The sequence below is a fragment of the Lepidochelys kempii genome, chromosome 21 (assembly GCF_965140285.1).
Source record: "Lepidochelys kempii isolate rLepKem1 chromosome 21, rLepKem1.hap1, whole genome shotgun sequence".
Taxonomy (NCBI): domain Eukaryota; kingdom Metazoa; phylum Chordata; order Testudines; family Cheloniidae; genus Lepidochelys; species Lepidochelys kempii.
Window position 1 is genome coordinate 18,069,138 of NC_136400.1, and position 12,245 is coordinate 18,081,382.

Consider the following 12,245-nt stretch of genomic DNA (forward strand, 5'->3'; position numbering starts at 1 on the left):
TTTTGTGTTTAAGGTCCCCATAGATTAATCTGTTAAGCCAAGCTGGTCACCCGCCGTATTCTTTCTATGCATCGGATCGTAGGCGCCGACTTCTGCTCTTGCCGGTGGGTGCTCGACCCCCCTCTGCCCCCAGCCCCACCCCCACAACACCCCTTCCACGAGGCTCTGCCCCCTTCCTGCCCCAATTCCAACTCCTTTCCCAAATCCCTGCCCCGGTCCCACCTCCTCCACTGAGCGCGCCATGCTCCTGCTCCTCCCCCTCCCTCCCAGTACGTCACCAGACGGCTGTTTGGTGGTGGCCAGACAGGAAGCACTGGGAGGTAGGCAGAGGAGCGGGGACGCGGTGCGCTGTGGGCGGTGGGGGGAAGCTTGGCTTCCAGTGGGTACAGAGCACCCACTAATTTTTCCCCTAGGTGCTCCAGCCCCAGAGCACCCACGGGGTCTGCGCCTATGCATCGGGATCGTTTGTTCATGCACCCTCAAAAAGGCTTCTTTAAAATACAGCTAGCTCTCCTGGACTCCTTTCCCCCTCATATTCACCTCCCAGGGGATCCTGCCCATCAGTTCCCTGCGGGAGTCAGTCTGCTTTTCTGAAGTCCAGGGTCTGTATTCTGCTGCTTTCCTTTCTTCCTTTTGTCATATATGACTATATCATCTGTAAAAAGAACAGGAGTACTTGTGGCACCTTAGAGACTAACCAATTTATTAGAGCGTAAGCTTTCTGAAATATATCATCTGTGTTTTTCCCTAAGATAGAACACAAATATTTGAACACTTATGTCTTTTCTGCATTATTATTGATAATTCTACCATTTCCATCTAGTAATGGACAAATATTGTTAGATTTCTTTTTGTTCCTAATATTCTTAAAAACTTGTCCTCCTTAACTCTGCTGGCCATAGTTTTCTCCTTGTGTCCCTTTGCTTCCCTGATCAGTTTTCCATGTTTCCTTACTTCTGATTTATATTCATTACTATCAACTCCCCCTTTCTTCCATTTGTTCCATATGTTATGTATATATATTTATTTATAAGTGCCTTCACTTCCCCACTAAGGTTTTCTTTTTTTTTTAGGACTGTCGATTAATCGCAGTTAACTCACACGACTAACTCAAAAAATTAATCGTGATTAAAAAGTTAATCAGGATTAATCGCACTGTTAAACAATAGGATACCAATTGAAATGTGTTACATATTTTCAGTGTTTTTCTCCATTTTCAACTATATTGATTTCTATTACAGCACAGAATACAAAGTGTACAGTGCTCACTTTATATTATTTTTATTACAAATATTTGCATTGTAAAAAATGTTAAACAAAAGAAATAGTACTTTTCAATTAATCTCATACAAGTACTGTAGTACAATCTCTTTATCATGAAAGTGTAACTTACAAATGTAGATTTTTATTTATTTATTACATAACTGCACTCAAAAATAAAACAATGTAAAACTTTAGAGACTACAAGTCCACTCGGTCCTACTTCTTGTTCAGCCAGTCGCTAAGACAAACAAGTTTGTTTACATTTACGGGAGATACTGCTACCTACTTCTTATTTATTATGTCACCAGAAAGTGAGAACAGGCGTTTGCATGGCACTTTTGTAGCTGGCGTTGCAAGGTATTTCCGTGCCAGATATGCTAAACATTAGTATGTCCCTTCATGCTTCGGCCACCATTCTAGAGGACATGCTTCCATGCAGATGATGCTTGTTTTAAAAAAAATAATAATAATAATTAAAGTTGTGACTGAACTTCTTGGGGGAGAATTGTATGTCCCCTGCTCTGTTTTACCCGCATTCTGCCATATATTTCATGTTATAGCAGGCTCGGATGATGACCCAGCACATGTTCATTTTAAGAAAACTTTCACAGCAGATTTGACAAAACACAAAGAAGGTACCAATGTGAGATCTGTAAAATTAGCAACAGCACTCGACCCAAGGTTTAAATAGCTGAAGTGCCATCCAAAATCTGAGGGGGATGAGGTGTAGCGCATGCTTTCAGAAGTCTTAAAAGAGCAACACTCCAATGCGGAAACTACAGAACCACCAGAAAAGAAAATCAACCTGCTGGTGGCATTTGACTCCTGATGATGAAAATGAACATGCGTCTGTCCGCTCTGCTCTCGATCATTATCGAGCAGAGCCCATCTTCAGCATGGACACATGTCCTCTGGAATGTTGATTGAAGCATGAGGGGACATATGAATCTTTAGCACATCTGGCACGTAAATATCGTGTGACGCCGGCTACAACAGTACCCTGAGAACACCTGTTCTCACTTTCAGGTGACAGTGTAAACAAGAAGTGGGCAGTTATCTCCTGTAAACTGTAACCAAACTTGTTTTGTCTGAGCGATTGGCTGAAGTAGGACTGAGTGGACTTGTAAACTCTATAAAGTTTTACATTGTTTTATTTTTGAATGCAGTTATTTTTTGTCCATAATTCTACATTTGTAAGTTCAACTTTCATGATAAAGAGATTGCACTACAGTACTTGTATTAGGTGAATTGAAAAATACTATTTCTTTTGTTTTTTACAGTGCAAATATTTGAAATAAAAACAATAATATAAAATAAGCACTGAACACTTGTATTCTGTGGTGTAACTGAAATTGAAAATGTAGAAAACATCCAAAAATATTTAAATAAATTATATTCTATTTTTAACAGTGCGATTAATCACGCAATTCATTTTTTAATTGTGTGATTCATTTTTTGTAATCATGCAACAGCCCTACTTTTTTTTCCCTTTCTTTTTTTTTTCCTAATATGGCATTTTTCCTTGATTGAGGGATTGTGGCTTTTTGGGCATCTAGTAAAGTGTTCTTTCCAACTATACCCTAGAGCAACAAAGATATTGGGAGGGGAGGGATAGCTCAGTGGTTTGAGCATTGGCCTGCTAAACCCAGGGTTGTGAGTTCAATCCTTGAGGGGGCCATTTGGGATCTGGGGCAAAAATGGGGGATTGGTCCTGCTTTGAGCAGGGGGTTGGACTAGATGACCTCCTGAGATCCCTTCCAACCTTGGTATTCTATGATTCTATATGGAAACATGGTTTAGTTAGTATGTGATGCACAACTTCTGAAACTTCCTTATGAGTTGACTAGCTAAAGAAACCTGTGAGAGAGTTAGAATGTAAATATAATTTACTTTATTGAAGTACACTAAGAACTCAGAACATAAATACTGTAGAGCACTCTTCCTTTTGGTGGAAACACGTGTGTTTTGCCTCTGCAGAGCTTAAGTTGAGTCTAGATTTCCATTTTAAGCCCCGTATCCAACCTCTCTCTAAGGACTGATTGGAGCAACTGATTTGGTTGTAAATTTCAATGTTTACTATAGGGTAGGCAAAGTTGTTGTTTTTTTTTAGTTCCGGGAAAAGTGTTGGATTCCAGATTTTTGTGTGCTGCTTAATCAAAATGGGCTCTGTTCTAATGTGACGTCCCCCTTCTCCTCCTCCTTCCCCCCCCCCACAAGTGAATCTTCATTATTTTTGTCTTCCTTGTTCTCGATTGTGGAAAATGTAAAGAACTCCTAATGTGATGCACAGCTGCAGTTCCTTATGTACTTGAGAGTAGGACTTTTTTAAATCACAGGAAAGGATTATATAGGAGTCTTAATATTTTAGCCATAGAGATTAGTAAAGGATTACAGTAGAAAAGCCAGTTTCATTATCCAGGGAAGTGCCATTCCTGCTTGCTACTATTTTCTGTGAGCTAGAGGACTACAGATGTTCTCCAAGATCAGAAAAGGAGAAGGGAGTGTGGGGAGAGGGAGGAAGAGAAAAGGTAAGGGGGAGAAATTAGGGACTGAAGAGGGAAATTCCAGGGCAGGAGAAGAGTGGTGGAAGTATGCTGTCTCTCCTGCAACATTAAATCAAAACCCTGTGTGTGATGTGATTACAGGGCTGTATAAATGGCTGCATCATTGCCAATTTGTTAAGTTGCTTCATAAGCTCTGCACCCAAAAAAATATATATATTTAAACCTGCAAAGGACTTTATCAAATTGGGCTTCTGACCTTTTTGCTCCTTTTAAGATGGATAAAAAAAGGAATGGAAGGGCTTTTGTTTGTTTCTGGCTTTAAAATTTTTTTATTTTTTTTTACCTCAGAAGTATCTATCAGGAGTGTCAACTCTGATCTGCCCTGGTTTTGCTGAGTGTCTCAGAGCATGTGCACTATCTGCTTTCCCACCTTAATTGCAGGTATGAGGTTGGGGAATTTTTAACAAATACATCCTTTCTCCAAAATATTAATATGTTGTTGAAGTTAAATAGCTGTTTGGGGTTTTTTACATTTTTATGGGATTAAAAATCCTTTCTCTCAATTACTATACCTCTTGGTTTCTTGTGATGTCATCATATCACTAAGTCTGCAGTCACCATAGAGTGTGTCTACACAGCCACTAGACACCTGTGGCTCGGGTGTCTGGGCTCAGGACCCTGTGGGGTGGGAGGGTCCCAGATCTAGGGCTCGAGCCCAAGCCTGGACATCGACACAGCAATGAAACAGCCTGAGCTCCGGGAGTCCGAGTGAGCTGGCGCAGGCCAGCCACAGGGTTTTCTTTGGTGTGTAGACACACCCTCAGAGCCTAGACAGAACCTGAATTTCTAATATAGGAAAAGAAACAAGGGAAAAAAACTTACAAAAAACCATTCACATTCTTCTTTTATCCATTGTAAAGAATTCTTTTTAAAAAAGGCTCTAGCCCTATTCTTTCCTTTGCAGGTCACCATTAAGTCTCATATGGTCCAGGAAAAAAAATCAAACTATGAATGGGATGTGAGCCATGCAATGATGTTTTGGAGGTGCCAGGACTCAGGAGACCTGAATTCTGTCCCCAGCCCTGCTACTGGGACTCTCTGGACTTTGGCCACCTCTCTGTGCCTCAGTTTGATTATCTGAAATGGGCATAGTGATACCTTCTTCTTTTTTAAAGCACTCTGTGATCTGATGATGATAAAGCTCTGTTTGAAGACTAATTATTACTATTATTTCATTAACTGAGTGTGCAGAGACACTGAAACTATACCTCCATGAGAGTGTGGCGTGCCCCATTCATCGCAGTGGGGCCTTAAAACTGTGAAACTTATTGATGATCATTTAAATGTGAACAGTAACTATTTCACCTCTGATATTTTAACAGAGACACCTTGCTAACATACATGTTTGTTGTTGCTGAATGTAATGGGAGATAGTGGAGAGAGGACATTAGAGGAGCTAGTGGCTCCTGAGATGGAGAATGAGGAACACTACTCCCCAAATGTAAAGCCACCCCCACCCCTAGTGGGGGGAGGTGGGAGAAGGGAGGGAGAAGCTGCATTTCCTTCCCAGAAGAGCCTGGATGCCATGAATTCCCAAATCCCATTCTGCTCTGGGGGTGAACTCTCCCCCTCCCCCCCTCCCCCCCCCGGATGTTCCCTATACGTCTGCCAAACTTTCCAGCTTTCCCTCTTTACAGTTACTACAGTGCTGACAAGTGGTGGGAATGCAGACATCTCCGGAACATTTTGGGGGCAACAGAAAGTAAACTGAATTTAATTGCAAAATAAATAGTGCAAAGGATATTGGACTGGGAGGAGGGCGCGCTGAGGGAGAGACCATAGGGAAGGGGATCCATACACACAGATTCTACATATAATTTTCACCCAGTATGCCATATAGAATTGAGGACTTTGGCTATATAAACGGGTCCCTTTCAGTGTAACAGCAAAAAGGGATGGAATAATTTAGAGAGAGTTCTCAATGTATTGGTGTCATTTTCTGTCTTTGACACTTCTTCAAATGTGTTAGAGTATCACCCGTAAGAGGCGCTATGTTGCCACGGTGTCCCTGCATGATCGGATTTATGTGATCGGGGGATACGACGGCCGCTCCCGTCTCAGCTCTGTGGAGTGCTTGGATTATACGTCGGATGAGGATGGCATCTGGTACTCAGTGGCTCCAATGAATGTTCGTCGAGGCCTGGCAGGGGCCACTACCCTAGGAGGTACACACTGATCAGCACTTGTCACAGAGGCCAGACAGGTCCATTGCCAGCGTGAAATACAGTGTGTCAGCACCTTCCGAGGGCAGGTGGCTGATAAGGGGAGAGGAGTAACTGATTGGAGATTGTATCTCTCAGCATTTAGAGTTTGAGAAAGAAAATCACCTGCCCATTAACCATAAGAGCAGCTCTTCCTCTTCTTCATCCTAAGAGTGTGTTTCTAGTTCCAGAGAGTGGGAATCTTCCATTTTATACCCTGAAGTTCAGAATTCATCTCCCAGGCAGTTGTTAGAAACATGCTGCTCCCAGTGATCAACTTCTGTGTGTCCCAGCTGGAAGTCACTGCTGAGACCTGTTCTAACAGATCAGCCCCGTTCCCTGTCTCTTGGCTGGGAGCGCCTTCAGGGGCCTGTATTGGTTCGTTTGTTGCAGTTTAACATGTTTTAAAACAGTCGATGAAATGTCATTTGCAGTGAAAAATTTCAATATAACAAATAGATATTTTTCAATAGACCGGTATGGGGGAGTATAGCTAAGGAAGGCCTTTGGGCTGGGATTTATGCAGCAGGTTTCAAGCATAGTGTGTTGCATCTTTTAAATATTCATTCTAAGGAAGTGCTGATGTAACATCAATGAATGGCAGTGTCCAAGTTACCCTAGGCCTCTTCTATGCACAGGGACACACACACATGGTGTGCATGAAATAATATAAAGGGTGGGAAGTGCGGGAGAGGGAAGGGCTTGCGTGTGTATTCATGTCTCTCTGAATCTGCTCCCTGTATTATGTTGCAGATATGATCTACGTTTCTGGTGGTTTTGATGGAAGTCGGCGTCACACCAGTATGGAGAGATATGACCCAAATATTGATCAGTGGAGTATGCTGGGAGACATGCAAACAGCTCGGGAAGGAGCAGGACTGGTTGTAGCTAATGGTGTTATCTACTGCCTTGGTAGGTGACCTTAGGATCCATCAGCATTCTGCAAGTATTAGTGTCCCACCCAGAATTCAGGGCCGACACCATCTATAACGGGCTCCTGGGATGTGCAGAATGCAGCTTAAAAGAGAATCCCAGTTGTTGTATATTTCACTCTCCTGAGATAGTGGGTAGCTCAGTCAGCATACAGACTTCTTGCATAGTCACTGCCGAGGAGATATTTTGATGGTTTGTACTGGAGCCATGCCACGTGCCAGCTGAGATATGAGGAAGTTGGGGGGCTGTGTGCTGGCTGGAATGTGCAAGCCGCGGGATAACTAGTACCTGGGAGTAGCTTTGTCTGTTGGTGCCATTGGAACATGGAAAGGCTGGAGTGGTCTGTTCTGAACTGCTTGTGTTCCAGCTCCTCTCTGAGGCTGGAAGGCCCCACCTGCCCACACTGAATGTTGTGAGTCCCAGATGGAGAATGGTCTTAAACTCTTAAATGAGCTCATTCTTTGGATGCTTCTCCAGGGCCCTTGGTCAAGGCAGTGCCATGGTTTTGTTTTCTGACCACCCTCGTCATGGTCCTATTCTAGGGGAGTCTCGTGTCTCACACTACATTTTCACTTACTGCTCCATCCTAGGTTCCACAACCTTCCCTTGCTCCCTTCTTCTCATTGACCTCTGGGCTGGTAGCACAGTGTTCTTCCCCTGCTGAGGCAGTGTGACATGGCCACTCTGTGTACAATTTCCTGAAAAAGTTGCAATGGCTGCCTTTGCCTTCCACCTCAGGTCATCCCCAGCTCCTGCTGTCTGTGGCCTCCAGAACTTCAGTCCCTGCCTGCTGCAGGCTAGATCAGGGGTCTTATTTCCTGCAGCCCACCAAGCTCCCCCTCCCCCCAGCACACCGCGTCCCTGCTCCTCTGCCTACCTCCAGGCGCTTTCTAGGAGGGAAGGGGGAGGAGCGGAGAGCCACATGCTCAGGGGAGGAGGCGGGGATTTGGGGAAGGAGTTGGAATAGGAGCAGGGAGGGAGCAGAGTTGGGGTGGGGACTTTGGGGAAGGGATTGGAATGGGGGCAGGGAAGGGGTGGGAAGAGGCGGGGCAGGGGCGGGGCCTCATGGAAGGGATGGAGTGGGGGCAGCTGGGGCGCAGGGTGTCAGTGTTGCGGGGCCAATGTACTAGTCCTCATGTGGCCCTCCTGGTGATTGGAGTTTGAGATCCCTGGACTAGATTCTGTGTTTACTTTTGTTCAGCCTTGCCACGCGCTGTGAGTAGTGTTGCTCAAGCTGCCAAGGAGTCACTAAGCCAGAGCCATCTGAGATGGAGCAGACACAGGCATTGCAATGTTCTCTTTGCAGAAACAGTGATCAGGGTTGAACCCGCTGTTGATTCCCATGTTGTTTCAGGTGGCTATGATGGGCTGAACATCTTGAACTCTGTAGAGAGGTATGACCCTCACGCTGGACACTGGACAAATGTCACCCCAATGGCCACCAAGCGCTCAGGTGAGAACTCTGATATGAAGGGTGCACTGCTAGATTGAATAGAGCAATGATTTCTGGCCTGCCTTCATATCCTGGAGGCCCTCATACATCTGCTGGCCTGTGGGACTTAGCATTGTTATAGATCAGCAGTTGGCAACCTTTCAGAAGTGGTGTGCCGAGTCTTCATTTATTCACTTTAATTTAAAGTTTCATGTGTCAGTAATACATTTTAACATTTTTTAGAAGGTCTCTCTCTGTAAGTCTATACATTATATAACTAAACTATTGTCGTATGTAAAGTAAACAAGGTTTTCAAAATGTTTAAGAAGCTTCATTTAAAATTAAATTAAAAATGCTGATCTTACGCCGCCAGCCCCCTGCCAGCCTGGGGTTCCGTTCATCTAGGCTGGTAGCAGGCTGAGCAAGGGGCCAGCAGCCAGAACCCCAGACCGGCAGCTGGCTGAGCGGCTCAGCCTGCCGCCACTCAGCCCGCTGCCGGTCTGGAGTTCCAGCCGCCGGCTCCTGCCAGCAAGGGTCCCCGCTGCCGGCCCCACTCAGCTCACTGCCGGTCTGAGATCCCAGCCCTGCCCACATAGAGTGGGTACCTATCTTCTCCCTGGTTCTAGCCTATTCTCTTCCCCTCTCTCTGCACTGAACTGAGGGTGGGAGTGCACTGAGCACAGGGCCGGGGGTGAAGGAGCAGGCTGGGGGTTGGGGTGCAGGATCTGGCCAGGAGCTAGAATGAGGGAGGGGGCTCAGGGTTGGGGCAGGAGGTTTGGGTGTGGAGTGCTTACCTGGGCAGCTCCCATTTGGTGCAAGGGGTGCAGGTGCTCCAGGTTGGTGCTCAGGGTGGGGGTGGGAATGTGGGGGGTGCAAGAGTTGGGGTGTGGGGGGTGCTGGAGTCAGGGCTGGGGTCGTGGGGGGGGTGCAGGCGTCAGGGTAGAGGGCTGGGTGTGTGTGGGGGGGGTGCAGGGGTCAGGGCTGAGGGCTGGGAGTGTGTGTGGGGAGGTTTAGGGGTCAGGGCAGAGGACTGGGAGTGTGTGTGGGGAGGTGTAGGGGTCAGGGCAGGGGACTGGGAGTGTGGGCTATGGTCATGGGCATGCTCCCAGCCCCCTGCCCAGAATGGCTCACAGCAGGGGGCTGGAGGGGATATGCCCTGATTCCACCCCCTTTCCCCAAGGCCCCATTTCCACCTCTTCTTTGCCTTCTCCCCGGAGCAGTGAGCTGGGCTGTGCTTCTCCCTCTCCTTCACAAGGGCCGTCAGCTGATTGGCGGCAGGGAGGGAGGGGAGATGGGGCAGGAACCCAGCATGCTGGGGGAAGAGGCGGGAGAGGGAGGAGCTTGCCTGCCCTCCGGCAGGGCCAAACTTCTTCACCCTGCCCCAATTGGGGAGGGAGCGGGCCAGGGCAGGCAGGATTTTTAATGGCACGCTGCTGCCTGCCGGGGTCGCGGCCTGGGTTCAGCAGCTGACTGAGCGGGGCCAGCGGCTGGGACCCGGCAGGCAGCAGCATGCCATTAAAAATCGGCTCACGTGCCGTCTTTGGCACACATGCCATAGGTTGCCGACCCCTGTTATAGGTGCACAGCAGTCCTAGCAGCAGTCTTTACGCAGCCTTGGGTGACTGTTGACTTAGCTCCACAAAGAGGCTTCTTTTGCTCTTTCCACTATAGCCCTGGAGCCAACGGGACAGTGTTGTTCCCAAACGATGGGTCAGGATATGCCCTAGCCAGCAGTGCTCCTCTGTCTCTATTAGGCACTCAGCACCCTAACATCAGAATGCCTCCTGTGAATTAAAAAGATCAGCAGTGCACTTTCTTCCTTTCTGGTCACCAAAAGGGAATCTTAGGGGTCCGATGGGTTTTATATTTGGTTTGCCTTTCACTTTTAAAAAAAAGTGACCACAAAGGTGCTAGTGTGGGAGAACCTGAGTGAAAATAGGGAGATCGCATTCAGCTTTGGATGCAATGAGGTTAGTAGTTGTTCTGATTTCATCTTGTAGTAAGTTTCCAGTTTTTCTCCATCTGCTATGAAGGTTCTGTCTTCCATAGTCACTAACCCTCCTCAGTGGCTGACCATTTTATTGTCCAGTTCAGTGTAGCCATTGGAGGGTGTCATGGTCACAGAGAGACAGATACTTGGGCCAGTTCCATGCAGAGAATCAGGACAGTGACCTTGCAGTCTCTATTCAATGAGGAGCCAGTGCAGGAAGCAGTTTGTGTCATAGAGATGTATTCCTAGTGGCCTGTGTTGTTGAACAGCTGGGCTGCTGAGTTTAATGTGGGCCCTAGCTACAGTAGTTCTATGGTAGCGCACTCTAGAGTTCAGGATGTATTCCTGCATCCATTCAACTTCCCTTCTCATTTTTTGAAAACAGTTCATTTGGCACTGAAATCATTCCTCCTCTTGGTACTTACACTCTATGAATATGCGTAGATTATTACCATGTGATTCTGTTCTCCCTACTTAGTCACAGTAGACAGTTCTAGCTCTTCTAATCATTCCTAGTATATTTATCCCTCCAGCCCCCAATCATGTTGCTGCTTTTCTTTGAACTCCCTCCAGTTTGTCGTCATACCCAAAAAGAGCATTATAAAATATTTTCTATAAAATCTAGGAAACGAAATAGCCAGAACCTTTGGTCAAGTGACACATAAGCTTGTGAAGTGAAAAATTAAGAACTGATGTACCAGTAGGTACTACTTTAACAAAATAACCCTTACAAAGCAAGAAGATCTCAAGCTAATGTTCCATAAACAGTCCTGCCCCCAGCTTTACTGCTCAGTTCATGCATACAGACTGTTAAACAGAAACCTTCGCTGTGAGGAGCCTCAAAACAACCAGAACTCTGCCTCTAATAAAATAAATAAACGTCATCCATTCAGTGCATAGATTCTCTCAAAATTACACCGAAACATTTTAACACATTACTTTTATTCGTGCAAAGTTTATAAAAAGCCTGTCTTTTCATTTGGCCGTATACATTCTACAAAATCAAACTAGCTATTCAAGACCATTTGCATGCCTTAGGTTTTTTAATAGCATCCTTCATAGTAGAAATCATTTCCTACTGAGGGAAATAATTCTATGTTCCCATATTTAGAAAATGATCATTAGAGACAAAGCTACTGGATGAACATACATTAAAATTTATTCTTACACCAAATCATAAAATGTGTCCATTACGCAGGAGCTATTCATGTCTCAGTGAATGAGCCAAATTGCTCAGACAGCACAAACAATATACATATATGATCAGTTATCCAAACAGAGCATGTTAAAAGGGCATGTGATGTCCAGGTTCAGCTGTCATTAAAGTGAAAGGAAAAACAACCATTGATTTCAGTGGAATTTGGATCTGACTATAAAATGTTAATGAACACAAAGCTTGGGGCAGAGTAAAAGTTTGGGTGCTGGTCACATTTTTGTTTTCAGACTGGGTGTTACGGTTGGTATCAGAATTGTTTGGATAATTTTAACTTACAATTTCCACATGTTTTAACATGTTAAAGTATTTACAGATGTGCTTAATGATATATCTTCTTTTGAACTGCTCTTAGCAACATTAAATGTAACTTACTGGAGTCTATTGTTAATTATTGTATTATTGGGTAACTAATATATAAAGTGAAATCTTGTACAAGAGATCACTGTTTGTTAGGCAGCTTTCTGTTTTGAGACCACCCCAAAATACCCTTAATGTATCAAGTAGGGCTGTCGATTAATTGCAGTTAACTCACACAATTAACTTAAAAAAATTAATCACAGTTTTAATTGCATTGTTAAACAATAGAATACCAATTGAAATGTATGAAATATTTTGGATGTTTTTTCTACATTTTCATATATATATT

At 45.0% G+C, this 12,245-nt stretch overlaps 1 protein-coding gene across 5 annotated transcripts in view; it reads left to right on the forward strand.

Moving 5' to 3' along the window:
- The window catches only part of KLHL12 (kelch like family member 12), a 114,700-nt gene that overhangs the window by 66,566 nt on the left and 35,889 nt on the right, over positions 1 to 12,245 (forward strand). For all 5 annotated transcript variants that reach the window (XR_013634870.1, XM_073319672.2, XM_073319674.2 and 2 more), the window contains exons 7-9: positions 5,797 to 5,992; positions 6,782 to 6,940; positions 8,316 to 8,414. Coding sequence is in view for 4 of the 5 variants with exons in the window: in XM_073319672.2 (XP_073175773.1) it covers positions 5,797 to 5,992; positions 6,782 to 6,940; positions 8,316 to 8,414 (454 nt within the window). In the remaining variant the exon portion in view is untranslated. The remainder of the gene's footprint in view (positions 1 to 5,796; positions 5,993 to 6,781; positions 6,941 to 8,315; positions 8,415 to 12,245) is intronic.